General features: G+C 38.7%; 2 protein-coding genes across 14 annotated transcripts in view; one reads left to right on the top strand and one right to left on the bottom strand.

The window, feature by feature from the left end:
- Positions 1–1,590: 1,590 nt before the first annotated feature.
- Positions 1,591–24,121, bottom strand: TANGO2 (transport and golgi organization 2 homolog). The gene is made up of 9 exons (XM_035340940.1): positions 24,008–24,121; positions 17,282–17,395; positions 13,499–13,587; positions 11,505–11,624; positions 10,409–10,523; positions 8,783–8,853; positions 7,574–7,727; positions 4,795–4,899; positions 1,591–2,738 (listed from the first exon to the last, which is right to left on the bottom strand). The coding sequence occupies exons 2-9, from the start codon at positions 17,335–17,337 to the stop codon at positions 2,618–2,620; spliced, it is 831 nt and encodes a 276-aa protein (XP_035196831.1). The 5' UTR covers positions 17,338–17,395; positions 24,008–24,121; the 3' UTR covers positions 1,591–2,617.
- A 1,761-nt stretch (positions 24,122–25,882) lies between these two features.
- Positions 25,883–27,213, top strand: part of ARVCF (ARVCF delta catenin family member) — a 271,699-nt gene continuing 270,368 nt past the window's right edge. For 6 of the 13 annotated variants that reach the window (XM_035340267.1, XM_035340264.1, XM_035340263.1 and 3 more), the window contains exon 1: positions 26,274–26,455. Coding sequence is in view for 1 of the 13 variants with exons in the window: in XM_035340276.1 (XP_035196167.1) it covers positions 26,453–26,455 (3 nt within the window). In the remaining 12 variants the exon portion in view is untranslated. Of the gene's footprint in view, positions 25,997–26,273; positions 26,456–27,213 lie in introns of those variants that run through there. The other 7 variants (XM_035340276.1, XM_035340278.1, XM_035340277.1 and 4 more) reach the window with 3 other exon arrangements.

Raw genomic sequence — 27,213 nt, 5'->3', positions numbered from 1 at the left:
TACTTGGAAGAGCAACATTCTTACAATGAAAGGCAAAAGCCTCCATTATTGAATACCAGTTGTAACACTGCACCACAAGAAGTGACACTATTGGCTCCACATATTCCCAGCTTACTATCTAATATATCTTAATTAACATCTGAAAAGTGATGTGGTTTTCTCCACTGAACAGAACCAATCGATGTGTTTACACCAGCTGATAAGTTATTGAGTGTGGTTGGCTCTGTGCCTGTAATGGTTGGCATGTCAGACGAGATACCCATTGACAACACTTTCCCTGTCGCTAGAGCCAGGCTTGTAAAGCACCTTACTGCATTTGTAGGTACTGCCTTTTTCAGAGGCCGCAAAGAATAAGCGCATGAAAATAAGGCTTCATAAAACCAGCTTAAATCCACAACATTTCACTGAGAATATTTAAGTATATACTACTAATCAAGAATATGCTGAAGTCCCATTAATTCAGAGTTTATTAAAAAGGACTAAAACTGCTTTTAAGAGCTCTAAAGGCCACATTATATATTTGCTTGAAGTCTTTCCTAAGTCACTATTACATAATCATAACTGCAAAGACCAAGTATACAGTAGCATTATTACATATCATATTAGTTTTTAGTAAATAACAAGACTGTATGGATCCTCTTGCAATCCAAAACTCATTTTACTACTTCTCATTTATGTAGTACTTACCCTGCACTGACGAGTTGTGCAAACTCTCCTGGTATCTAGAAACCATTTTAAATATGCAAATAAAAAGGAAATTCTTGAATGAATTGTATTTTGGTATCTCTTGGCAATCAGAAATCTAACAAAGGCCTTTCACAGTATAGGTAGTCTAATTTATAGCTTCCTCTGCATCCTTGTTTCAGCTAACCACTTCCTCTGTGTCCTGGTTTCCATTACACTTGCACAGTATTTTTTGTTTGTTTTAAGTTCACACACATCCTTGAGTACAGAAAAGTTGCACACCTTTGTAAATGGTATCAGACATGTTGGTACTTTGTAATAATTAATAACCCAGGAGGTGGTTAAAAATTACATTAAGCATATAGAAGGAAAAAATACCAGTGATCCGTTATTAACTTAATTTTCAGTGTTCCAAGTAAATAAAATCAGAACACCAATAGCAGCAAAATGACTTAAGATTTTAATATATCTTCATATTATCTAGACTCCTTCCATCACCTACCACTGGCACTGAATAATTGAAAACCATGCATTTAAATAGCTTTTTAATTCACAGCTGTTAGGAAACACAAAGCATAACTTAATATCCAACTTCTTCAGCAATATAAAACTGCAGTAACATCACCCTTACAACAGAGCTATTTTACTAAAAATATATGAGCAGTCATTCCAAGTTTTGACATATTACACCAATAAAGAAGTGAAGGAAAAATTGCACATGTACAAAATAGATTACATAAATAAACCTCATATTCAGTTTCTGTTTGTGAACTCCTTACCTGCCTTCTGGGGAAGAAAACAACAATACTGCTAATTAGACTATCAGGAAACAAAATGTTGCCATACAGATAATTTTATTAATTTCAAAGATAAAGAAGTCAGTTTGCCTTTTTTTTTTCTTTTTTCTTTTTTTTTTTTTTTAGAGTTTCCAATGAATAGAACTGTAGAAGAAGTTAAGTCCAAACACTTCACTACTCTCAAATCAGGTTTTAAAATTAAGATCCATTAAGAATTAAGATTGCTGTACTATTTATAGGAAACCAAAAAGAATCCCCCCCACTCTGCCTTCCCCCAGGCAGAACAGTGCACCATAGCACTGCTGAAAAGTTTAGATGTTACTAACGTACTTAATGCTACAAGGAGTTATTTAATGCACATTGGTATCAGCTATACAATCTTAAAATTTTATGTTGAAGGGAAAGCAAAGTTTGGTAAAAAAGATAAAAGCAGCAAACGTTTCCCCTTCTCTGAACTGAAAGCATGTTTAATATTTAACAAATCTTTAAAAAAAAAGAAAAAAGCAAATCATTTGTGTCTTGGGCAAAGACAGCTTTGCCCTGGAGGCAGGTGATATAAGCCTCATGATCCCTTCTGCACTTATGCTCTATGATTTCCAGACATTGGTTTCAGGCATCATGTAATATGGTTGTATTTGCACACAAATAAATTAGAAGTGTCCGTGAACAGAAATGGAACCGTAGCTGATTTCCTTTATACTCTATGTGCAAATAAGAAGTTTTAGTAAGAATTTAGATTGGAAAAGTTAGCTTAAGTCAGATTCTCCATGAAGCTGCATGCATTTTCAGCACCAACTGAAATCAGTATAAATTAATGGTATACAAGCAAGACACTGGATCATACTCGGAAGTATTGGTACTTTCCATTGTTTTTATAATTTAAGCTTAGAAGCTAAACTAGAAAGCCACACAATCAGATATAGATTTTTAAATAAGTTGCAACTTAATATAAGAATACTAAAACTGTTGGTTTTATGCAAAGAATTTGTGACTTTAATAGGGTATGCTACCAGTTTATTTAAACTTTCGTTTTTCTTGCTATTTTTGGCTTCTGGAGGCTGGCAGAAAACATTTACTGGAGCTTAACAGCTTCTTCTCTCATTGCTTTAATTACAATGCATTCAAATGGAAAGTTGTTACGTGTGCAGTTTGAATTCATAGGTGCTTGTTTCCCACTGGCTGACATCTGCATTGACCAGGTTGCGCTCTGTGAAAGTAACATGTCCTTCTGAATCAATGAGAACAACCGTGTTAGTCCTGAAACAACAAATGTAGAAGGTTAAGCCTTATACCCAATTCTGTATGTTTATAGGGTCCCATCCCCCACCCCCAAAAGGTTTTAATTCATTTTTCTCTTGACCACATCATCACCACACAAGCAGGTCAGAATTCACCCAACAAGTTCAAAGTCATTTTCAGACCCTTCTTCCTTCATTCCATTGCTCTGATTCCCTGTTGCAGCTGCAACAGCTGACAAACATGATTAAAAAAGCTGTTTTTTTCTTTATGTGCCAAGTATGTTTGAGTCAGAAGTAGTAGCCTAAGTTTTTCTTACTCATATCAACAGTACTCCTTCATTCTTTCCTTCCAAATGAATTGTCCATTACAATTTAAATATCATTGTTATGGTCACATTGTTATGATCACAAAAGCTCTTCTTTCTGTAGAAACCTTCTAAAGAGGACATTAGTTTTCACGAAAAGCAGCTTCCATTCATGCATCTGTACTACTTTGTCAGCAGATTTTTTTCACATATGCTGACAACATTTCTCTGTGGACACTGCGGTACCCAGCCAGGGATATTGCTGACTGGAAGCACGAGTTATCCCACCACCCTGATGTGGTGGTCTTCCAAATCATCTCACAGCTGTTCACTCATATGAAGTGCTCAACTTCCTCAGAAGAACACTATGAGGCCTATAATTAACAATCTCTAATCACTAAGCAGTGTTACTAAGGAAAAGTGAGCATACAATTATAGCAGCAGGAATGACTTGAAATATAGTGTTAATTCACAAGAAAAATGTCAGTATTTCAAGAGATATCCCAGAAATAATCCTGTTTCCTTTGAAACAGTTATACCACAAGTGTAGGAAAATGCTTCTTTAGCATTTGAAGTCTTCATTATTCCATATTTAAGTGTTCTTGACATTCCTTTTACGGAGGCTCAGTTTTTGCCATCAGAAATACCAGCTTAAAATACATACTGAAATGAGCGCTCTGATTATCATTTTACATCTATATGGTGGAAATGCTATGGCTGATGATTAAGCCAGAGAATCTGAAAAAGTCATTGGTAGTCTTAGAGCCAGGATTCCCTACAAGCAGAAACTGGATTGACCTTTGATTTTGTCACTCTGAGAATTAAATGCAAGACATTATTCTTCTTGCAGCTTCAGTAGACAGTGTGAGCAGAAGTAAGAAACCCAGTAAAAACTGAAGCACCAGTTAGGGGAATTGGAAATACATACCAGTCCTTCATTGTGTGAAAATGGCAGCTAGACAGAACAATGATCTGCCTGAAGAAACCTCTAACTTGCTTAGCTGCACAGATGACACCATTCTGTCTCTTGGAAGAGAAATAGGTACTGCAATTGCTCAGGCATAGATAATTTTATTTTTATGGTAAAAAAATGATTTTGAAGCTTTTCATGTTTTGTTAAGATCAAAACTAGAGGTGGTCAGATCTGTTACTACACTGGGGAGCCTGGAACTCAGTCTGACGGTACTCAATTGGCAGTTAGAAGATGCTAGCGTTCCCCAAAACAGGACAATCTGAGATGTCAAAGGTAGCTGACAACAAGCTGCCTGGGGAAGCATGCAATGTTCTTGCAGTTTGGGTATGACTTCACAACACTTGCAGCTTAGACTAATTCTGTGCATTTGAAATGATACGGGAGAAAAGTAGTTAAAGAAATATGAAAAAAGGGAGGACCATATGGTAGGAAGGACTGCTACATAGCATGCAGAATAATGGAAATGAATAAACATTAACTTCAAAAATATTAGCAAAAAGAAACTGGATGGTAAAATTCTCCCATTTAGAAGAACTGCATTATCTTCTTTTGGACAAAACGAAGTTGTCTTCATAACTCCATTCCCACCAACAATGAATCATAACATGTACTTGAAGTGTTGATCAGTACCATATTTAAGAGATCAGAATATTGTGCAAGGAAGTACTTCACTAATTTACATTTAATATCTGAATAAGTTTAAAGCAGTCACTACACAGTTAAAATTGATGACAGCATAATTTTGATTTGATATACTGTGATTCAGTACACATCTATATCGGATTATGAAATTTTACCTTGTTCCATAACCTGGGCAACGAACACATACAGCTGCATACTTGTTCAAGATAGGACGTATGTACTCCTTCCCTTGGTCTTCAATCGCAGGGTCAGGTAATTGACTGAAAAATTGTAAAGTAGTAAAAAAAAAATATAGATATCTATTTTAATTCTCCCATGCATTCACCTCCCTTGCACTAAGATGTGTGTTGACTGTGTGGCTGGCAAATAAAAGTAAGATCAAAAAGGAGAAGAGTGTGAACTGTGTTTGAAATTAAATGAATAGAAAAATATAGAACAGCTTGTCAGCTCCTTCCAAAAGATTTCTGAAGTCCAGAACTTTTGTCTCACTTAAATATTTTCATATCTTGACAAGTTTTTCACTTTCATTGTTATTCTTTCATTGTCTTTGTGTAATTCAGTTTCCCCTACGGTCTCAATTAAGACTTAAATGATCAAGCAATTTGAGGTGTGTCACAAACATGCATTTGTCCACTGAGACTCCGGAGTTCTTTGTGTTGAATATAGACCTCTCTGCTTCTTTTTCTTTTGTATGGAATACCTAGAAGATACCTATGAGAACCCTTACATTAAAATTTGTGAAGATGCAGTGGATCACAAAGGTGAGCTTGTATATAAGCTCTTGATATATATTCCTATCGAAAATTGAAAGATATTTAGTAACTTAACTTGAAAGACTATCAAGCTTCATTTATTGTAACTAAACAAGTACCTGAATCCCACAGAAGAGTTGCTAAGGCCACAAAAGGTTACTGCAGCAACACCATATCCCTGACTTTCCATTCACATTAACAGAGTATTCTCATACAACCATAAGTACAGCTTCCTACTTCAATAACTAAAGATGCCAATTTAATTGCAGTTCATTTTAACTATCACTGCAACAGGTTTGCATCTTGAAGAATACCCCACTTGTGCCTCCTTGCACAGACCCAGTTGTATGTATTCTCTTGAAGTGAGACCCAGTATTTTCTGGCTAAATTTAACAGCCTAATCAGCTGTACAGCGAATGCTAGGGAAGAAGGCAGAACAAAACACATGGATCAATTCAACCACATTTTCAAAGCTCATCCCACTGTGTAGAGACTAAGCAATTCATCATGGCTTTTACACCACATTGGGCTCATTTTCTTTGTTCTGGTAGAAAAAAGGAGCTGGGGGTGTCTGTTTGAGGGAAAAGCAAGAATAGGTGCAACTCCATTATGAAGAGAAAACTAAGCTCTTCTCCCTCCTGTAGTAGGCATGTGGCTGGAGCATTCCATGATGCAGTGGAGAACATGTATAGCATGGGACTTCAGCCTGTGAAAACTGACAGCTTCCATCTCATACTCCACCACTAGCAGTTCTTGTATACTACACCCAGTCTCAAACTTAATGGCCCAAAGCAGTTCTAAGGACAGAAGGAGTTGCAATACATCTCTCAGAGCAGTCAAAGCCAGGGATAAAGCAAGAAAAGGGAGGTGAGGGACAAAAACCTGCATCTAGGAGGAAGGAACGGAACTCTAAGAGTAAGTCAACTGCTTAATTTCTGTAACAGTGATCATAAAAAAGAAGCAATAAGGTATTTTACAAGTGTTCAAAGCTATTGCATATAAACATGTTCAAATTTATTAAAAAAATCATTCCCAACATGTGCTTTGGAAAGATTACAGACATCTTAAATATTGATTTCCATAAGTATTTTCACTCTATATTAAGATGATTTCAGGTAAGATCATACTGGAATGTTGAACACTAAGGGAAGATTATTTTGACTGCATTGTATCTTAGACTTTTTTAAAGTAGTGAAAGGTACAGGCTAACAATTTTTGGAAAAATCACTTGATGTGATATCAAATAAAGTAATTAAGATCATTTAGCAGACTTCCCAATTGCTCAGATGTCTAAGCTTATAAGTAAACATTTACTCCAAAGTCCTAAAAATTCCACAAATTAGTGTTTGCATAAAAATCAGTTTAAGGTTAGGACACTAGGTCTACATAACAGAATCAGCTTGACTTCAACACAAGTCTCCCTCTAGATAGGAGAAAGGAAGGCTAGACATGCAAGTTACTGTACAGTGAGCAAGGACACGGATTTAGACCACAGCACCTCCTTTACCCATTTTCATGTCTGGACATTCAAATGTTATCAATTTCATTTACTTCTAGATACCTAACTAAGCTCAGGTTTACTGTGGAACCAATGGTGAATGCAGGAACCTTACTCAGATTCTCAAACTCATCTGTTAGGAACATCCTTGACTGGAGGCCTAAAGCTACACTATGCAAATACTCCCTTAGTTCCTTCCCCTATTTAGCTTAAAATAATTGCACTTTTGAGGAAGACAATTAGTTCTATTTGAAAACTGTTTCTTCACCTTCAATGTCTACTCAGGGTAACAACGCAGAATAGCTAGCAGATATTAACACAAACAGGCTCATGTATACAAGGGTAATACATGTAAGCCTCCACAAACCCCGTGGCAAACAATATACACATCCTTTGTCTTGCACTCATTATCCTTAATAAGGAATGCATTTTTTAAGGGAAAACAGCTCAGATAAGTCAGTGTAAGGTCTATGAGCAGCAAGACAGTAACTGCAGCACTTACTGTTTCTGTTGTAAACACTGTTAAAATTCAGTCTCTGGAGAGAGAACTTTGCCCTTCAATCCCCAGATATAAGTCAATTAATATAAGGTAAGGTTTTTTTCTTTTTACACTCAAAATAATTTCTATGCAGCTTTTACATTGGTCACACAGCATTTTGAACAAACTCAATATTGTTTTCTTACGGCTCTTGATTATTCATCACTGTAAGAAGCTCCTGCACCAAGTCTTCTCTGGCAAGGTCTTGACTTCTCTTGATCACTTCTGTGAAAAGCTGCTTCCCATACTGAAGTTTCTTCCATGGTGTATCCAACAAAGAATTACTCAATCCATATATTCCTATACATGCATACAATAAACGAAGTAGACACAAACCAATTAGTCGCCTATGTGTGTCATTCCTAATAAAAATAACAACCTTTTCTCAGCAACTGTTCTGGACCACTACTACTGACAGTTTTAATAGAAAAAAACAAAAACACACAAGAGCATCACTACTTTACATTTACTAAAATTGGATGAATTTGTGATTTTCAACACTTATTAACACAGCATACACTGTGGTGTGAAATATCAAAGCTTCCCTGCCCACATCACAACAATAATAGAAATGTTAAGGTATTACACAATCTAAGCACAAAATAACTCAGTAACAATATTGTTCATTTCTACAAAGGAACTCCAACCCTCCAAGCTTTACGTGTCATGAAATTAATGAAATCTGTAATAAGGATGTCATATGATAAGTATTAAAACAAATAATCAAACATTAAAGTCCAAAGGCTGTGGACTACAAGCTGCATTTAATCTACTTACATACTAAAGTCCATGGGAAGCAACATCACATTTGGATGTGCTTAAGCATTCTTCTATGCTAATATTCAGTACTTAAATTGGCTTATTTGGTAATGAATTCTGGAGTATTATTCTATGTAACTGAGTAGCAAAGGACTAGATTTTAAATATTTTAAATCAGTTTACCTGATAGGGATGAAAATTTGTTTTAAAGCCAACTGTTGATAGGTGAGTACAATCGCACTATGCTCTTAACACCACAAGGTAAGAAGAGTTAGGGTCAAACCCACAAATCTTTAGAAATCCCATTCCTCAAGACAGAGGAATTAATCCTCCTTCAATCATTATTTAAGTAACATGTCAGTAATTGCAGTGGAGGTGGGCACACTGATACAGACAGAAGCTTTTTATGAAATATTAAGTCTTTACTGACATGCATTAGCAAATATTTAAATGACTTTAAGAACATTTTTAAAGAATACAAAGAAAATTAGTGAAAACAATGCTTACACAGCCAAATTACTAGAGCAATATAGCTATATTCTGACTCCGTTAAAGTAACGGAAAGTCATAATCAGACTCTTCTGAAGCAAACCTACCAGGATTTAGGAAAATGGGTTCTGGCTCTCCTTTGTTTCCATAGTAGCAAATTACATCTCCTTTGGTGGTACTGAAAAACAAACAAGAATTTCTCCTTGAAAAACCACCAGCTTCTATATTTGATTACATGCTAATTTCATACAGCCTTCAAACACAGCAAGATGTTTTTTCCCCTCACTGTTACTACTATGATACCGCAGCCCAGGGATTAATTGATGCATTGTATTACTCTCCTACTCTGAAAAACTTTATCATTACCATTGTCAAATGTTAACTTTATCATTTTTAAATGCAACAGTAATATAATTCAGAATGGCTGCACAGAAAGCAGGCAGGCTTACTGAAAATCCTCATGTTTTAAATAACTGGACAGGGGTTTAAAAAAATGGATAACTCATCACAGCAAATAATGTTTTGCCATCAACTCTTTTGTATGACTATTGCATCCTAAGAGGCTCACCACTATGGACCATTCCATCTGGCAGAAGTAAATTTTAGGTCCACTTGCAGCCATACGATAGGACACAGAAAAGGTCTTTTTAATTTACAGATATGCATCATAAGGCTGTTTTCACATAACCACAAGAGACAATGCCCTTCAAGAGACATTCAATCATTACCACCTTAATCTGTTCTTTTCTTCCTCCGCTTGTCAGAGCTGCCCCTGTTCACCTAAGAACAACTAAGAGCTTTGAACTTATTTTCCATAGACAAGTAATAGGCCCACTTGCATCTCTTTTTTTTTTTTTTTTGCTAAAGACTTCACTATTTCCCCATTTATTCTCACTTTCATCATATTCTAATATTTTTCCACATTACCAGCATTTCTAGCACTCAAAACCCACCCATTTCTCATATATTTAATTGATAACCAGCTTCTGTCAAATATATTCTGCTGAGCTTACCGGTTTCCCAGGTTCTGAATAACTTTCTCCAAAACTCTGATGCTTAACACACTTGTTTGCTGCCAGCTTTTTCTCTAGCTCTAATGCTGAAACACTTATTTCTCTCATAAGTCACTATGGCTCACCAGCCAAAAACGTGAGGTTATGGTAGCTATTCAGAAACAACTGTGTGGAAAAGCAATACACCGTCAAGCCCAAATTTTTTGATAGGATTCTTTGGTATTTTCTAATACAGTATTTTTGTTTGTTCTTTATTTATTTACAAGTCAGGAAACCTACAGCATACGGCAGGCATAAGTACAAACCAAATCTTTGATTAAGAGTTTGACAGTTGAAAAATCATGGAGTAAGGATAAGGAGTTTTATAATTAAACAGAAGCAACTACATTTCGGAGAAATTATGGAGCCAAGGTTCTGCCTTCTCAAAGACGGCGCACACAGCCTCCAGGGAAAAGACTAATTATGGGCCATTAGGAAAAAGAATTAGAACATTTTGCAGCAAGCAATGATTAGTATACAAGATGTACCTCTAGTATTTAAAAGATTAAAAAGGGAAATATGTCAGGAGTAACAATAGGCTCTTCCCTGCCTACTAGTAAGAGAAAGAGCTCTTGCTTTAACTTGTAACAAGATTCTACATTGTTACATTTCTGTGCTAACAAGTATTTGTACTATTATCTTTTTCCTTTGAAATTTGAACCATGGTGTTTGTACACTTACTTGAAGTCAGCTGCTATTAAGTTAAATCCATTGTAAAGATGTCCTTCTACAGAAACTTTCTTCAAGTAAGAGTAACTGTCCAGATCTGATGTCAAGAAGTTAGTTACAAGAGCACCTAAGAAAGAAGTACATGGAGTAACTTGAACATGTAAACTCACTTCTCTGTCAGATGTGCTAAAACAAGTAGCAATATACAGTATTTGTGCCACCAAGAGACTACAACAGTGGGGAAAAAAACAGAAACCTCTAAACACCTTAAAAGCCTTACAGCATCGTACCACATTCAAATTAAGAGCTTGACATTTATTCTGAAGAACTCAGTCAACTGCTTGTTTCTACAGAGTTCATATTTACTAACACTTCTCCGCTGGATGTGACTTTCTTCTTCTCTCTTGAATAAGCTCTTTAACTTCATTTTATGTATGACATTAAAATAAAATATAGATGGCATGGTTCATTCATTTCTCTATGTAACATGATGTTTCACCATTGCACTACCATATAGCAGTTAGAAACAGAACTATTCTTACTTTTAAAAGTGCTCTCCCAGAGGAGTTTCTCCTTTTACTTCTGCCACTCCGATTCATTGTGTGAGAAGGAATCTTTTAGACTAGCCTCTACCATAATGCAAGTTGCACTGTTTCCCTAACTTAGCTCTTATCTAAAGAGCATGCACATTTAAAAAGCCTAGTGTAATCTAAACCTAGCTTCACCCTTGTCTAGTTGTTCCAACTGTTAATTAGAATAATCATTTTAAGAGAAGGTGGTGCTATATTTCTTGTCTGAATGTTTCCACTTAATCTTTTTTTTTTTTTGCCTGCTTGATTAGAATATCATTGTCCAAGTCAAGTTCCCTGCACAGGGACTCAGACTTGTTCATAAGTTCTGTTTAAAGCACATATCACTTTATAGCCTAATAAAATGGTTAATATCAATATTGTAATAATAATTACAAAAATTATCATTGTAAGATTGATATTGTAACTTGATTTTAACTTGAAAATGTTAATGTAATGTAACTTGAAATTAATATTGTAACTTGATTTAATTGGGACAAGAGGATTGGCTTGTATGCTTTTTTCCATTTCCTTCATACCTCTTCCTTTTGCATTTTTGTCAGTCTTTGGCTGCATGTAGTTTGTCAGGGCTGCCATCTTGCCTTTCTTACTGATCCCCAGCCACGTCCCACCTTCTTTTCCTTCCTCCATATCCAGACCTAGTAAAATAAGTATGAGTTAGATTACATTCATTTTCAAAAATCTGTGTTAATTAAGAATTTCTTAATGCAAATCCAGAGTCTTGATCAGGCTGTATAAAATGCAGTAGGTACACAACTGTCTTTCTGGACTATTACAGGTAAAGTAAGCCCATTTACGTTACCCATCCCCAATTGTGGGCTAAGAATTATTTTATTTGTTGCTGAAATAATAGATGAGAGAGAATAAGTAAATTAAGAGTAAAAGCAAAATTTTAAGCTATAAAAACCATATAAAACTAAATAGACTCAGAATTTCTTACTTCAAAATCAAGTCTCAGAAGATTAATGTTGTTTGCAAGTTTAATGTTAGAAGTAACCAGAATAATTTAGAGTCAATTAGGTAACTGAAAATTCTGTACTCAGGAAACAGTAATTTTGCAGGGGAGGAAGGAAGATCTGGTGCTGCAAAAATGAAGCCTACATCCAAGCCTCTTTGCACAGAAGACGTTAAGAATAGCACTACCTATTTGCCACAAGCTCCTGTTAAACAGCAGGTGTTTAATGGAAAAAAGAAATCTGGTTTGAAATATCATGCTTGCTGTTGAAAATCTTTTAATTCTGAATCACGCCATAATAGAACTTTCATTAGAATACAACAAGTTTTGGATCCTTATTCAGAAACTCCTTCCTTTCTTCAGTAGCCAAAACTTCAATATCAAGTTTAAGCTATGACACATTTTTACACAATACTTCATTAATGTTCTCTACCTTAACTGAAAGGCACAAAAGGGAAAAACCATACTGACAAATGTTCAATGATAAACATGTGCAATTGCTGTTTTCCTATACTGTTTTTAAGCTTATAAAATCTTTCATTAAGTCACAAGGAATTTGGTTTTGGTTCCAATTGATGCTTTCATTTGAGATAGCATTACTAACTTAGGATGTACTAACAGGCTCTCCAGAGATAAGCCCACTGAATGGAGAAAATGGAGAACTAGTTTCTTACACCAAATACAGCCACAACTGAAAAAGGTATAACAGACTAAAATTCAGGGCCCTTCAGTTTTCAGGATAATTTTGTTTGGATGTTCTCTTTTAAACTGCTATGAAGCAGGGGAAGCAGCATCCAGAATGTCTGGCATGAAATTGGAATGTCAGCCAGAACTTCAGTTCTGCAGTGCAGTGGGAGTAATTTATCCTCACAGGCCTCCCTGCCAACGATAACAACGCACAACATCAGCAAACAGTGTTTGCAAAGTCAAAAACTTGGATGCAAAAAGTGTTTTGTCTTCTAGAGCTTCATTACTGTTTGAGAAAAAGGAGAAATATTGATCATACTTAAAAATCTGAGATTCCCTACAAAGGAAAACCAGACAACTGACAACATTTTGTTAAACTGACTGTACACAGAAATCTAATAAGCTGATGGATTAATAACAAGCTATTCTGTAGCCTATAAATCACTAACTGATACAAAGTTGGAAAAAAAAATATTTCCTTCAGGTTTGGTTTAACTATTTCAAGTCAGTATTAGAAATAGTGAGTCTGTAGAATAATTCAATTTGTTTTTACATAGATATTTCAGTGTATCTGACAAAGCTAAATTGTGGGGGACAAACTAATTTATTTCCATTTCACTGCTTGGACTGCAGTCAAAGAACATGAAACTGGGAACAAAAAAGCCACATGACATTAAAACACAAATGAGACAATAACAGCACAACTCACCTTCTTTCAAACTCATGACGTTTTCCCCAGAAGTATAAGAAAGATGCATATTTCTTAGCAATGTAACCCACCCACCTCACCATAACAAAAATCCAGGCCTTAATTCCCTTATAAACTGTATCAAAATTACCTAAAACAAGAAATACGATAAAGTTACATACCACTAAGGATCTCATTGCTGCTGTCCCAAAAATCTGCAGATTTGGACGGTCTGTTGTAAAATTCATCTCTATTAGCTGCTAGAATAAGTCTGTGGAACACAAGAGGAGCGAAATACTATTACTTAGAAATAACAACTTCACAGGAGCTAACCCTTGCCATAGCATTAGCTCATTCTAAGTATGAAACTACCCTTTACCTTATCATCTCATCTTTATCACTCTGATAAAGTTGAATCACAGCTGGCCACAGCCTTCTCTCAGACTAGTGAAAGATCAAGACAATCTTGTTTCATGGACGAGTCAGATATTTTCAAAGAACAGAATTAAAAGCAATCTCTTGCCTTGCAAGTGTTAAGATCTTAATTTAATCTTAATCAAGACACTTTAGTATGCAAAGTTACAGCTTAAAAAAATATGTAAACGTAACCCACATGCTTAGAGGAAGCCTATCTGAAGAATGTGTGTGTGATTTGTTCCCCTAATGCTCTCCATTCTCTCCAGCCACATTACTTAATATTTAATTTTAACAAAACACCATCTTTCAGAAACATGCAGATTTCCTTAACTAGTTTCCTATAACCTCAGCATCTTCTTCACTATCTGTTCTTCTTAACACCTGCACGTCAATTACATTTATCCAGCAGAAGCCAAGTTTGCAACTGTAAACTGAACCATACTCTCACCATTTTTCAAGCCACAGCACACGAATCCATTTCTTTATTCAGCATTCAAAGGTACTGACATTTTTCACAGGTTGTGAGACTTTTCCTGCAAACTCTTCATCCATATAGTGCTGTGCAACATGATCGTGAGTTGTCAGATGCACACTAGTGATGCTGCAGAAACAGTTGTAACCAGCTATAGAGAACAGGCGACTGGTACTTCAGTGCCATCCTTATTGTAGGGCAGACACTTAGTATTTTGCCCAAAGACAGCACCTTTTGGAAAGCAGAGTATGTATGGTTTATCTTTCCAATGCCAAATAATCATAACATTCGATACAGTACGGCATTATTTCTTCCCTCTTCCACCCAATTCCAGTCTTTGATCTACAGGTTTTTCAGCTAGTTTAAGGTTATCATCTTGCTTAATATCCGCCCTTTACAGCAAGCACCTTATTTCCCCAGATTTCACTTAAACATCTCTACCTTAGTTTGAACTGCATCAGTTCTTACTTCCTGAAGCTCTAACTGGATTTTTGCCTTCAATAACCCCATACATATAAACAAACTGTTTTCATACATGAAAACAGTTTGTTTATAGAACCTAAATTGCAAGAAAAAGTGAAAGTTTCCCAGTGTTAGAATATTCCCCATCTCAAACCCACAGATTCCAAAGTTCAACAAAAGACTAGTACACAGGATTGCTTATTCAAAACATCTTCATTTTGTATTTTATGGAGCTTAATCATACTGAAAAGAAATACTATTAAGTGACCCTCATTATCTAATAAATTATAAAAGACTTACATATTTTCATAGCTGAAATAATTCAACTGTATCAGAATTTATTTATTAAGATTTATTTAAATATTGAGGTAGAGATGAAAACATGAGAAAGCACTCCATTAAAGCAATTTACTACAATATAATTCAGTTCCATAAAAAGACTGATGATAGCTTTGAAGCTTGAAATGTATTTTATTCCTAAGATGCACACAGCATAGTTTGAAACAATATAATGGCAGCATGTTACCTTTGACAATAATAATAGAGTACAGTAAAACATCTGTAACAACACTAAACTTCACTACATACAGGCCTATAGAAAGCACAAAGGGTAAAAAAATCAAGTTTCAAGTGTACAGGAAGACAGATTCATAAATGTATTAAAAAGGTGATCTGTAAGCTTTTTGCTTAATTAGGTACTCACAAAAAGTGGCCAATGTACTGTTCTAGAAACCAAAGACTACTAAATGCCTGAATTTGGGCCAACACAACGTTTTCCTAGTTTGACACTGATAGCAATTTGTTTCCTGCTATGAATCAAAGTTTCAAACTCAATGCAACTGACTCTAAGGCTAAAGTTGCAAGCAAACTACTCAGAATTTTACTTTTCTATAAAATAGAAAATTCACATGGTAAGCAACAATAACTTAAATCCAAAGGATTTTCCCCAGAGACATCAGATTGATTTTTTTTTTTTTTTTTTTTTTTTTTTTTTTGTTGCTAACTAGCAATACAAAGAAAGTCACACCAAATAAATTGATATTTTAGTTCAGTACCATTTACATCAAACAAACCCTTTTCAGGCAGATTCCAGACAGAAAGGAATGCACACTATGGACATTGGTTCTCAATCCTTTCTTTCTATAGAATGGCATCCTTTGCTCAATACAAAAGGGCAGAAAAAACGAGTAAATGAAAAGCACAGAGCATACTGATTCTGGAAGGTTCTGGAAGAATACTGATGCTTGTGTGTCACAAAGTAACATGGAACCTATACAGAATGCAAAAATGCAGAAAATAGAAAGTGAGTCTTCTTACTAGCCTGAAGTACCCTTTAAATTATCTACTGAATGTGCTCTAAGACACTAACATTAGACATAAGCTTTAAAGATTAAGGTCTGTAATGGGACAAAATTGTTAGAGGAAATCTAATGCTTGTGAAACTCACTGGATGACATCAGTGTAACCAGTAAAAAAAAAAAAACTACCTGGAAGCATGAGTACTTGTTTTGACTTAAGCTTTCAGCTAAAGGTTTCATACAATTATATAGTTTATTAGCTAAAATTTTTACTGCACACAGATTTGTGTGGAGGGGGTTGCTAGGACATTTACTAACAGCTCTTCACTTCCAAATTTGCAATACTTTGCAGTACTTTTTTTACATTGATACAGGATTTCAAATCCCAGTCTTCAAATTGAGCATTTTTTGAATAATATTTAATTTTAAGACAAACAGCAACTGAAAATCTTTGACTATCACTTTTCCCAAAAGCAAACTCACAGATAAATAACTATGTGGATATCTTGACCACACCTATCTGTATTTTTGAACGCAGTTGTGCCTATTCACAAGCTGGTTCTGTCATAACCAGAGTGCAATATGGTGTGGTGAGTAGCCATGATTTAATACTGAACAGGGCAGTGAACTGTGCAGTGAAAAAGGTATCATTGTTGGGAGGAAGCAAGGTTAACCAGAAACTACACAAGCAATATGGTCTCATTTTTAGCATCTTTTGGACTCAGTGTACTAGTCTGTTAGCTTACAGAACTGGACCACTAATCAGTATGTCAGAACTGCACAGTATATATAAACAAAGAAGAAAAAATAGCACATGGAACAGACTAATAACCATGTAATACTTCTGCTCCACTGGCTACCTTGTACTTTCCAGGCCAAATTCAAATGATTGGCTTCAACACAAAAGCAGTAGAAATTTCTAAACTGCAAGGACAAATTGCGTCTTTTCCTGAACCTTATTGCTACAACTGTCCTTCTCCAATAAGGATGACTTCCCTTAGTTTAAAGGATACAACAGAAAGCAGGACTTTGAAACTCTGGATTACAATTTTTAAAGGCTGCATCCTACACCACCTTATAGAAGACCATCAAGAGGTCTGTGACTACAGCCCAGGCCTTACGACAGTTGGAGAAAAAAAAAAAAGGGTTCTCAAAGGGTAACAGTAAGTACTCCAATGAAGAAAGTCACAAAGTTCGACATTACCCAAGCATAACTGAATACCTAATACTGACTTTTGAATCTACAATTCAAACACAGGCTACAAGAAGAAATGGTTAAAATACACCTCTTTCTGTAATTTTTATACAGTCTTTACCTGTATGCATTTTTTGAAACTGGTCGGGGGTCGAATTTGAACAGCAGGATGCACATTGATGATTATGTCTTGTTTCTTCTACAAATGCTCAGTGCCAGGTCATTCTGTAACAGCCTACAAAGAAAATAAAGAACATCTATTACACTGCAAGTTATAAAAACAGAACCTTGCCTCTATGCTGAAGCTTAAACATTGCAATGTTCACACTAATAGCTTTCAACAAAAATAGATAAATCAGGACTTCAAAAGTGCATTTGTTTCAATAAATAGTTTTCTAGTTTTTTTAAAAAATCTATTGTCTAAACGTGATTCTTGGCTAACTCAAAACTGTACTAAGGAAAAAACCATCAGGAAAATATTGACAAAACATAGAGCAATAGCAATACATAAGACTCATGTAATTATCTGCTCATTAGCAATAAATACCACTCCTTTTTTCAGGTCTTAAGTAAGGCAAAATACTTCCGTTATAATGAAAGTAAACGACTGTTGCAGAAGGTGATACAGCCTGATCAAAGACATTCCCAAAGCTGTAAAGAAAACATACTTTAGGCCAAGCTACCACTAAGGATAGTCACCTGCCTTTCCTGAATTGTGCAAATCTCAGAGGTTACTGTTTACATAGCTTATTGCATAGGTCATACAGACACTCAACAAGATTTTTTTTTTATTAAGCTTTGCCAGGCTATTTCAGAAACACAGCTCAAAGGAGATCCCAGCTGCTTCTGTAAAGCTATCAGCCAACAAAAGGCTGACATAAAAACTGTTGCTCACAAACTCATTCGGCAGTTTTTTTTTTTTTTTTTTTAAAAAAAAAATCGCAGTTCTCTGGAGAGCCAAACATTTCCTCAACATTTTGAAAACCTTTTTAGAACCCATTATTATCCTTTGGTACTACTGCTCTGACAGAATCATCTGTCTCTCACCTTATCAACCCTGCTTGGTGTTATTACAGTTCAATAATTTTCATTTGTGCTCTTAATAACTCTAAATATCAAAATTATTATTTACCTTGGGCTCCACCTACTGGCCTTGAAATAAGATTAAATGTTTGTAGGTCATGTACAAACAATCCAAGCTCTTTTTTTAACTCAAATTTTTATGCCAGCTAAAAAGCACAGATACCCCTTACTACAGCAGTGATATTTAATTTGGCAAAGGAGGCAAATAATGTGTTTCAGTATCTTCTTTGATCAAAGTTGACATTGGATTTGCAACACCTGCCACATTCTTATGCCCAGGCTTGGATATTAAGCTTAATTTTTTAAGTAATAAAGTATTTTAAGTCAGACTTAAATTTAGATATACCAAAATGAGACAATTAACAAACATCAAGAGGAAAAGAACCAGAGAGGCTGTCTGCTGAAGCATAACAAAAAAGAAAATCTAATAAGGAAACTCCTTTATCTCCTCCCCAGTCTGAATCTAAGTCACTCCACGGTTATGTACAATTTAGGGAAAAACCTTAGATAATGCAAAATACCCACATTTCGGACAACCAGGTGATGAAAGAATAGCTACAACATTTTAGGACAGGGCTGAGAAAGACAGAAAAACTTGACAAGTGTTACCCCAGTGCCTGACTGCGGGGCCACAGCTCCTTTTAAGACAAGAGAGGACACGATGCAGATTGGCCTGGATCTCTCTGCCCTGCTGCTGTTTAGCAGCATGATACCGTGCCTGCTACACGGCCACACACACACTGCTTCCTGCTGAAACCGAGAAGGGCAGCAGGTTAACTGAGAAGCCAAATGTTGTTCTGTGTTTGGTCAACTTCCTTCTGCTAACTAAACTGCTTCTAAAGTGCTTCTAAGAGAGCATCTTTACAAAGATTCTGTCACTACGGCTCCATTATATTTTCCTCCAAACAGAAAACCCTGCTGCAAACCTGTAACACAAGGTTGAGACTGTCCTAAAGTAGACATCAGATTGCACTGAGAAATTTTAATGCTTGCTTCTGCAGAGTGCTACAAGATAGAATACTGACTATTGCTGAAGCTTACTGAAAAACTAGTTTCAGTATATTATCATCATCAACACAAAAACAACACGAATCCAAGATGGAAGCTGAACAGCCATCCTTTGACTTACGAACTACATTAGCTTTGGGTCTTGTTTTGCTTCTTTAAGCCTTTGACTGAATATAAAACTTTAAGAAAGTTTTCTAAACAACCATTGTTCCACTAACAATGACATAACAGTAATTAATAGACTGAGGTCTCACTCATTCTGCCATAGAGAAAATAATAGGCTTCTGAAGAAATAATATAATTTTATACCACAACTCACATGGAGTGGGAAGATTGTTCTGGATAACCACTGTGTACTTTTCATCGTTCTGCATTGTTAAAAAATTCTCTTGAAAATTGCTTTTCATTCAAGAAGAAAAGTACAGTCTTCGAAAATCCTTCTTTGACTAAGCAGTTGAACACAAGTTAAGATTTCAGCAACTAGCTTTCTTACTGTAGTCTCACCTCAGTTACTCAACTTTGATTCTTTTAGGTTTTTTGATATCACTCCCATTACCTCATTAGTCTTTTACCTTACATGAAGCATAGACTGTAAAAAGAAAAGCACTTCTATTGTTAGTTACAGTAGACAGAGCAACAATAGAGATGAGAACAGAAACATTTAATCAAAAGTCTTCACATATGTGTCATTCTTTCAAGTCCATACTCACATAAAAGAGGATGCTGCAACCACAGGCACGAGATAAGCCTATTGCACAGAGCTGCTTTACAAAGCAGATGTGCTCAGCTCAGCCTTCTGATCATTCAGGACAGTCTCCCACATATCAAGGAGAGGAATAAGATTTAAAAAGCTTAGGTCAGCACTGGCTTCTACACTTGCAACTTTATCCTATGGCAGGTCCAAAGCTTGATCAAAAGCTGACTTTCTAGCTTCATTTCAGCAGAAAGAACTTTCAGAATTATCCTTAGATATGCAGAGGAGGTTTAGCAAGGTTTTTTTTTTTTTTTTCCCCCCCCCTGTTAATTAAAGAGTTCAACTAAAAAAGGCTAGGTTATGGCACAACAAATACTTTCTGGTTTTCTTTCTGAAGACGATTCAAGTCAGAATATGCATCCTGTCCAATATAACAAGGTCTACAGGATGGAAAAATAGTTTTTCATAAGGTAGGGACAGCAAAAACTCACTGCACCCCAGATAACATGCTTCTATAAAAACTAGCTTTATTATTCCTAGTCAATAAACTGACAGTTATCAAGCATGAAATGATGGCAACAATCTCCTATTTCTGTAATATGTTTTTAGTCTGCTATCTGACTTACGCCTAATACACACAAGCCAGCTTGACAAGAGCTACAAACATCCTGTAATTAAGCGTTCTGCTCCAAATGGCACTGCTGATTTGGAAATGACATTAAAGTAACTACCACTTCTTATTCTGTGCTACTATACTCAGTTAGACCATACACGTGTTGTTTTACTAGCTTTAACAATCTGTTAAAAGCCTGAGTGGATACCTGCCAGTATACAGTAGTGTTTAGAGGCACTATCAAGAGACCAAAACATGATAGATTGTTTGCTCCTTTCATAGGGTTCTACCATCATCTGGTTGATTAGAAGCAATCAGTTCACAATTTGGCATAAAACCATTTTACCCTTATGGTCTCCCAGTAGCAGTCTTTGAAAAATGAAGCCATTTGCTACATATTTTGTTTTTGCAAATGAAGAATCATAAATAACATCTGCCAGTTACCACAGCAATCTCAATTGCTTCTCAACTGATCTAAAACTGTTCTTTAGGTGAGTCTAAAAGACAGTTCAAGATCATTAATCACTGGATTCTGATTGTTTTATGCACCACACAATAACTTTGACATCTAAAATTACTTGACTACTGCCTCTGCATTTGTTTAATGGCAACTGAGGACTATATCCCTCAGATGTCCATAAAAGAGTAAGACCAAATGCATACTCTTTCAGTAGTAGAATGCGATTTGTATACTTAATTTCAATGTTTATTTTGAAGTTCAGAGGTGTTTGATTACATTAAATGTAACCTACTTTTTAAATTTACCTCCCACCCATGAAAGCATCACAGCTGTTTTGTATTTTAAAGCATTTTACTGTTTTCATTTTGCACTTCCATTATCTAGCACTCTCCTGTGTGTCACATTACTCATATTAATCATGAGCTTACAACCTCTTCAAAAGCAACGGGAGAGAGCCCAATGACTTACAGAGAAGGACTGAACAGGAAAGATGAATTTTGACAAAAAGAAAAAAGCAATACATGAAGCAAACCAGAGAAGCAACAGCACACGTGCAAGAAAACAGTTTTAACTAAATCAGAACTCTGAAACAAGTTAGATTTTTCAGGAACAGCATTATTCTTTTAAGTAAATGGACAGGCCTAACATTTCAAGGCTTGTATTTCCATCTGAAACTTCCCAGAGGGTGCAGGTGATGACTCATTTTAGTGATTTTAATTGTTGCTTCTCAACATTAAATATATAGAAGTTCAAAAGTGCATATGTGTGGAACTGTTGGGTAAAGTAACACCATATACAGGTATTAGGTGGAATTTCCTCTTAGGACTCAGAGGACCTGTCCCAGAACACGTTTCATCCTTGAATGCATGCTTTTAATTTACTGTTGTACCTTTCTGAAAGTTAGGTAAATATGAGGGAGAAGAGATGGATCTATATTGTCACCTTTCCAGTTGTTTGGTATAAAGACAATTCATGACTAAATTAGGGCTCATAACCTTACCAAGGTGAAGAGTCTTCACTTCACGAGGCAGCAATGCAAAATATAACACTTATGAAAACAGAAAATAACACATAAGGGGCATGCCATTGCCAAGCCTGATGAGGTAAGATTTAAAACACTTTTTATTTTTGGCTTCCTGTTTTCTTCCTCCAGCATTTTACTAGGTTAAGTCCACTGCACAGCTCCCAGGAGAAATAAAGAACAGTAAACATCTGCCAGCACACTACACTTGGGTAACATTTACAATGGGTGGAACAGGACAGCCTTTCCCCCAGTTTCTCAAGAGTAACCAACCGTTCTCCTCTGACACAGCTCTGCAGACCCAGAGTCCTTTCCAGATTTCTTTCTCCTCTTACGCAAAGATTATTTATTATTTTTAGCTTCCACAATTCTTTGGGTTCCTTTTGTAAGGAATCAGCTAGGAATCCTTTTTGGGCAAGAAAAATCCATTTCCCATTCCTTACTCACAAGAAGTCTAAATTACAAGTTAGCAGAAGAATCATACATACTTGCTCTGTTCTTATCCTCTTCCCTAGAAATGTCCCGCTAGACACTTAGACACCAGTCTATATCAGCCTTGGATCTGACCTAGTCTGGCTGGTCTTACATTTTTAAGCGTAATTTCCTGTGATGGGAAGACTGCAATCATCACTTACATATTTACGTTTATTAATCTCATCCTCCCTACCTCACCTACAGCAACTCTCAGCATGCTACACGTCCTGAAGAAAACGTGGTAGGGTCATGGGGTGGTAGACATCTTACAGACGTGGGAGTGGGAGATAGGGAAATCAACAAAAAAGCAAACCTCAACAGCTAGGGAGAAGAAAGAAGCACTGAAAGTATCCTGATGTGAGAAGAAGAGTATTTGCTTCTTTCAATATAGCAAATAGAAAATTAATGTTGCAAGACTATAATGATCTTCCAAGATTATTGCTTTGATTTCAGATGTGAGGCAAGGCAAACAGGATGTTGTTAGTTGTGCTGTTAACAGTTATTTATTCAACGTCATGTTAACATGCTCCCTGAAAACACATGCCAAAAAAAAGTAACTTTGTTGATCGCTATCAGGATTCAGCAGATTCACTTGGAATTGCTCTCACAAGAGCAAAACCAACGTTAGGCCTACCTGCTTTAACACATATGTGTTATGTACCTGTCAGAACATATGAACGTTCTATTTGGAAAACAGAAAAACAGCTTCAGGGACAACTGAAACACTAAAATCAGTATTGCTAGAACCAATTAAAGCAGCAAAGGGCTGATAAGAACTACAGGAAGTCTGAAACAACTCAACTAGCAGAAAAAGTAGTGAATTTGACCAAAAAAAGGCCCAGTTCCTGATACACGTTTTCAAGAGACCAGCGTGCTGCCCAGCAGACAGCGCCCTGATAACCGGGGTGCCCCAGGGCTCCGGTACCTCAGGGGACCTCAGGTAGTCAGCAAGGAAAGCCTCAGAGAAGAGAAGCCCACAGTGCCCTCACTGCCCACAAACTGAAAAATCAATAGCGCGGTGCATTGCTGTAACTTTTTCTTCACGCGGCCCCACAAAACGGCGGCTGGGCATTACGGCACCCGCCTCACCGCCCCGGTCCGCGACCGCAGCCGCGGGGGGAGCAGAAGAACGCCGCGACACCGGGGCGGCACCACCGAGCGCTGCGGGACGGCCTGAGGGAGCCGCCGGCAGGCACGGAGACCCCGGGAAGCCCGCGAGCTCCCGCACGGGGCTAACGCAGCTCGGGCAGCGCCGTGATAGCTCTCCGCCCCCCCCCCCGGGGCCACCCGAGGCAACCCCCGCTGCCTCAGGGACTCCCTCGTCGAGCGCGCAGCGGTGGCGACACTGAGAGAAGGGAGGCCCGGGGCTGAGGTGACCCTGCCAGGAGCTGGCAGTCCCGCAGCCCCCTCAGGGCAGCGCGGGAATGGCCCCGCGCGCGAGGCGGCGGCGCGAGCCCGGCCGTCAGCAGCCCGCCCGCCCGGCTCCGCACTCACCCAGCGCGCTCCGCCACCACCCGCACATCCCCACCTGCCCGCTTCCGGCAGCGCAGCCAGTTTAAAACAACACCTGCCCCTATTGGCTCTCGGTGCCCCGCCCACCGAGGGCTATTGGAGGAACGGATCTCCCGCCTCTCCCCCTCCAGATGCTATTGGGTGGTTCCTCCGCCGCTCAGGGCGGGCGCTGAGGCGTGCTGGCATACAGGTGCCCGCTGGGCGCCGCCTCCTGTCAGTGGCCCCGCCGGCGCGGAGCGCGCTCTTGGGCGTCTCGCTCCCGCTCCGCGCTGAGGCACTGGGCCTGCTGCTTCCTCGGGGGAACGGTGTGTGGGGGTTACAGGCGGCCCGGCACCGGGCACTAAGGGCACATCACCTTCAGCACAGTACCAGGAATTGTGCATACTAGATTTGGTAGCCGTTCAGACCCTTCTTTCTCTTTCCCATGTCTATTTTTCTCTAAATAAAACAGCCCAGGTAACATTGTCCCTTGTAGACCCTGCTTAGGGCATGTGAGTACAGTTCCTGTTTGTCAAACTAGGAGAGTCTGATACCAAGTAGGTGGTGATTCTGCATCCGTTTTAAGTACTTTTAGTGAAGATAGTGGTACTAGTAGTCAGCACACAACCTCTAGAAAACAAAAAACAACAACAACAAAAAGATGCTTAGTGAAAAGCTCGTAAAAATGTCCTGAATCTGAAGAACTAAAAGAAAAATAGTTCTGACATTTGTTAAACTTTGTGCCATCTTGTAAGTACTGGAATATATGTGTTATGTGGAACCCATAAAGCATACCTTTAATTTAGAGCTCTCAAAAATTATTTGCTTAGGTGGGGACATCAATGACCCAGACAGAGGATTCTACATGTGTAGGTCGTAATGTAGGTGGTAATCTTAAAATCTTACATTAACAAGGTAAAATCTATAAATTTTGTGGCTTGGTTGCTGAATTAATAGCTCACATTACTGATTTTGTTACAGAATCATATGACGTACCTGATTTAACTCATCCCAACCCAATAAAATGCATTTTAATATCAAAAAATGTGAACAAAATACACCTGGAAGCAAAGCATGCAGGGATAGTTTGGCAAGTACTTTAGAAAATAATGCAGCTGTTACCACACATAAAAGCTTCAGCAGAACCGCTCAGGGTAATACTGTGGCAAATGGGACTAATGCAATCCTTTTAAGTCTAGAATACGGGATGTCTCGAGGAGACGGGAGCGATGCTGCCTTTGCCCACAGCACTGATGAGGGCAATACTGGAAGGCAGCCCCATTTCTGGCATCCAGTTCAGGCAGAGGGGAAAGACGCTAAAAATAATTAAACGAGGAACATAAAGGACGGACAGAGGAGGTGGCAGGACGTGAAGCAGGGCCTGCAGGGTTCTGTGGCACCTGACACTGAAGGCCGGGGGCAGTCGGTCACCGCGCAGCAGCGGCAGGGCACCTCAGGCGGCAAGCGGGATCCCTGCCACACGCCCGGCCCGGCTCCAATGGACAGCCCCGCCGGCCAATGGGCTTCGGAGCGGGCAGCCAGGGGGGCGGGTCTGGGCAGAAACGCACCAATGAGATTGTGGTTGCTGGGCCCGATCGCCAAGACGCCGTCCAATCGGAAAATTGGCGGCGCGGGAGGAACCCGGTGCTCCGTGAGGCGGCCGCAGGCGGGCACCGCTGAGGGGAGCGAGAGACCGCGCTGCTGCCCTCCGCTGGCCGCCGTGTGGTGGTGGCGGCGGGGGGGGGGAACGGATCCCCTCCCCTCCCCTCCCTTCCCCAAGCGTGAATGTTGAAGCACGACCGTGCCCGGCTTAAAAAAAAAAAAGAGTTGAGGAGACGGCACCGGTGGGGCGTGAGGGGGAGGGCGCGGCCCGTTCCCGCCGGGCCTCCCCTGAGGCAGAGCCCGCGGCCTCGCCCCTGGGCTCCCCCTGAGGCGGCGGGGGGCGGCAGCGGGGACCCCGTGCGAGGGACCCCCCCGGCTGCTGCAACAACGGTGCCAAAAGCAGTCCGAGCATAAGGACAATGCGGGGAAAGGGTTACCGAGTCCTCCCCCACCCCGATATAGACGGTCCTGGGCACCCTTTGTAACCGGGAACGTGGCGGCGGGAGAGGAAAAGCCGCCCGGCGCTGTGCCGGGGGGTGAGGAGGCGGCGGGGGCAGGCGCAGCCCCGTAGCTCCCCGCGGAGGATGCGCGGGGCCGGGAGCCCGCGGGGCTGTGGGGGGGCGGGAGCGGCGGGCGGGGAGCGCCGGGAGACGGCAGCCGGGAGAGGAGGAGGGCGAGGGGCTCGCGTTGATGTGCTGCCCAGCGGCTGCCGAGTGTTTTATTGAAGAGTTTTTTTTTTTTTTTTTTTTTTGGTACACCCGCCTCCCTGTGATACCGCGAAGCCGTCAGAGGCAAGGAAAATAGGCTGAAGACAGAGGAATAGAGGAATAGGAGAAGACGGAGGAGATGGTGAGCAGAGCGGTGGGATTGGGGAAATGGGTGAGGTTGCCAGGCTATTTTCTGTGAGAGGTTCTCGTAGGGTGTAGCACGTTTGGGATGATTGTACATCGCGGTTGCAGACCAGTCTTCTTTGTTTGCCTAAGATTGCTCTTTAGGGTTTAAGAGCCTTCGTCAGTTTATGGTGAGATACGCAAGGAGGAGTTGAGGTATACGAAAAACTAAAAAATTACATATGCTAACCACACACACAAGCAACTCCCAAACAAACCAACATTGTGTTAATCCTGCAATATGATGGCCAGTTCTTGTCATGGAGGGAAGTCATTGCTCAGGTTATTTGTGGCATGCATAGGGGATGAGTCTCTGTAGCAAAGACCAAACAGAACTAACCTATTTCTTCACAAATATGAAATCCGTTACAAAGTTAAGAGCCAAAGTTAGATTTTTCTTTCTTCTTTTCATTATCCCTGCAGTACTGCTGGGAATGATTAAAATCTAATGCTTTCAAAACTTGAACAACTCTCTAAAATGTTCAGTTCAAGCATACATGTAGCAAAGACTATCTCCTTTTTTTTTTTTTTTTTTTTTTTAATGTAAGCACTTGTTTGTGTATGTGGAAGGAGGAATTCTTACAAGGTATGCTTGGCTTTTTACTATGTACCGTTGTGCTTTAGGCAGGTCACAATATAAAATGTGATACTTAGCATGTAAAAAAAAAAAAAAAAAAACAACCCTGAGCTGATATTTAAGTCAAGCGAAGACCTGTT

The sequence above is a fragment of the Oxyura jamaicensis genome, chromosome 15 (genome assembly GCF_011077185.1).
Source record: "Oxyura jamaicensis isolate SHBP4307 breed ruddy duck chromosome 15, BPBGC_Ojam_1.0, whole genome shotgun sequence".
NCBI lineage: Eukaryota > Metazoa > Chordata > Aves > Anseriformes > Anatidae > Oxyura > Oxyura jamaicensis.
The sequence above is the reverse complement of the archived record's forward strand: the minus strand, read 5'-3'. Positions and strand labels throughout refer to the sequence as shown.

Coding starts and splice junctions, on each gene's coding strand:
- TANGO2 (XM_035340940.1), bottom strand. CDS start 17,337: ATGTGCATCCTGCTGTTCAAATTCGACCCCCGACCAGTTTCAAAAAAT. Junction 13,588..17,281: donor GTTTCAAAAAATGCATACAG/GTAAAGACTGTA, acceptor TGTGTTCCACAG/ACTTATTCTAGCAGCTAATA. Junction 10,524..11,504: donor CAAAAATGCAAAAGGAAGAG/GTATGAAGGAAA, acceptor CTTCTTTCTTAG/GTGCTCTTGTAACTAACTTC.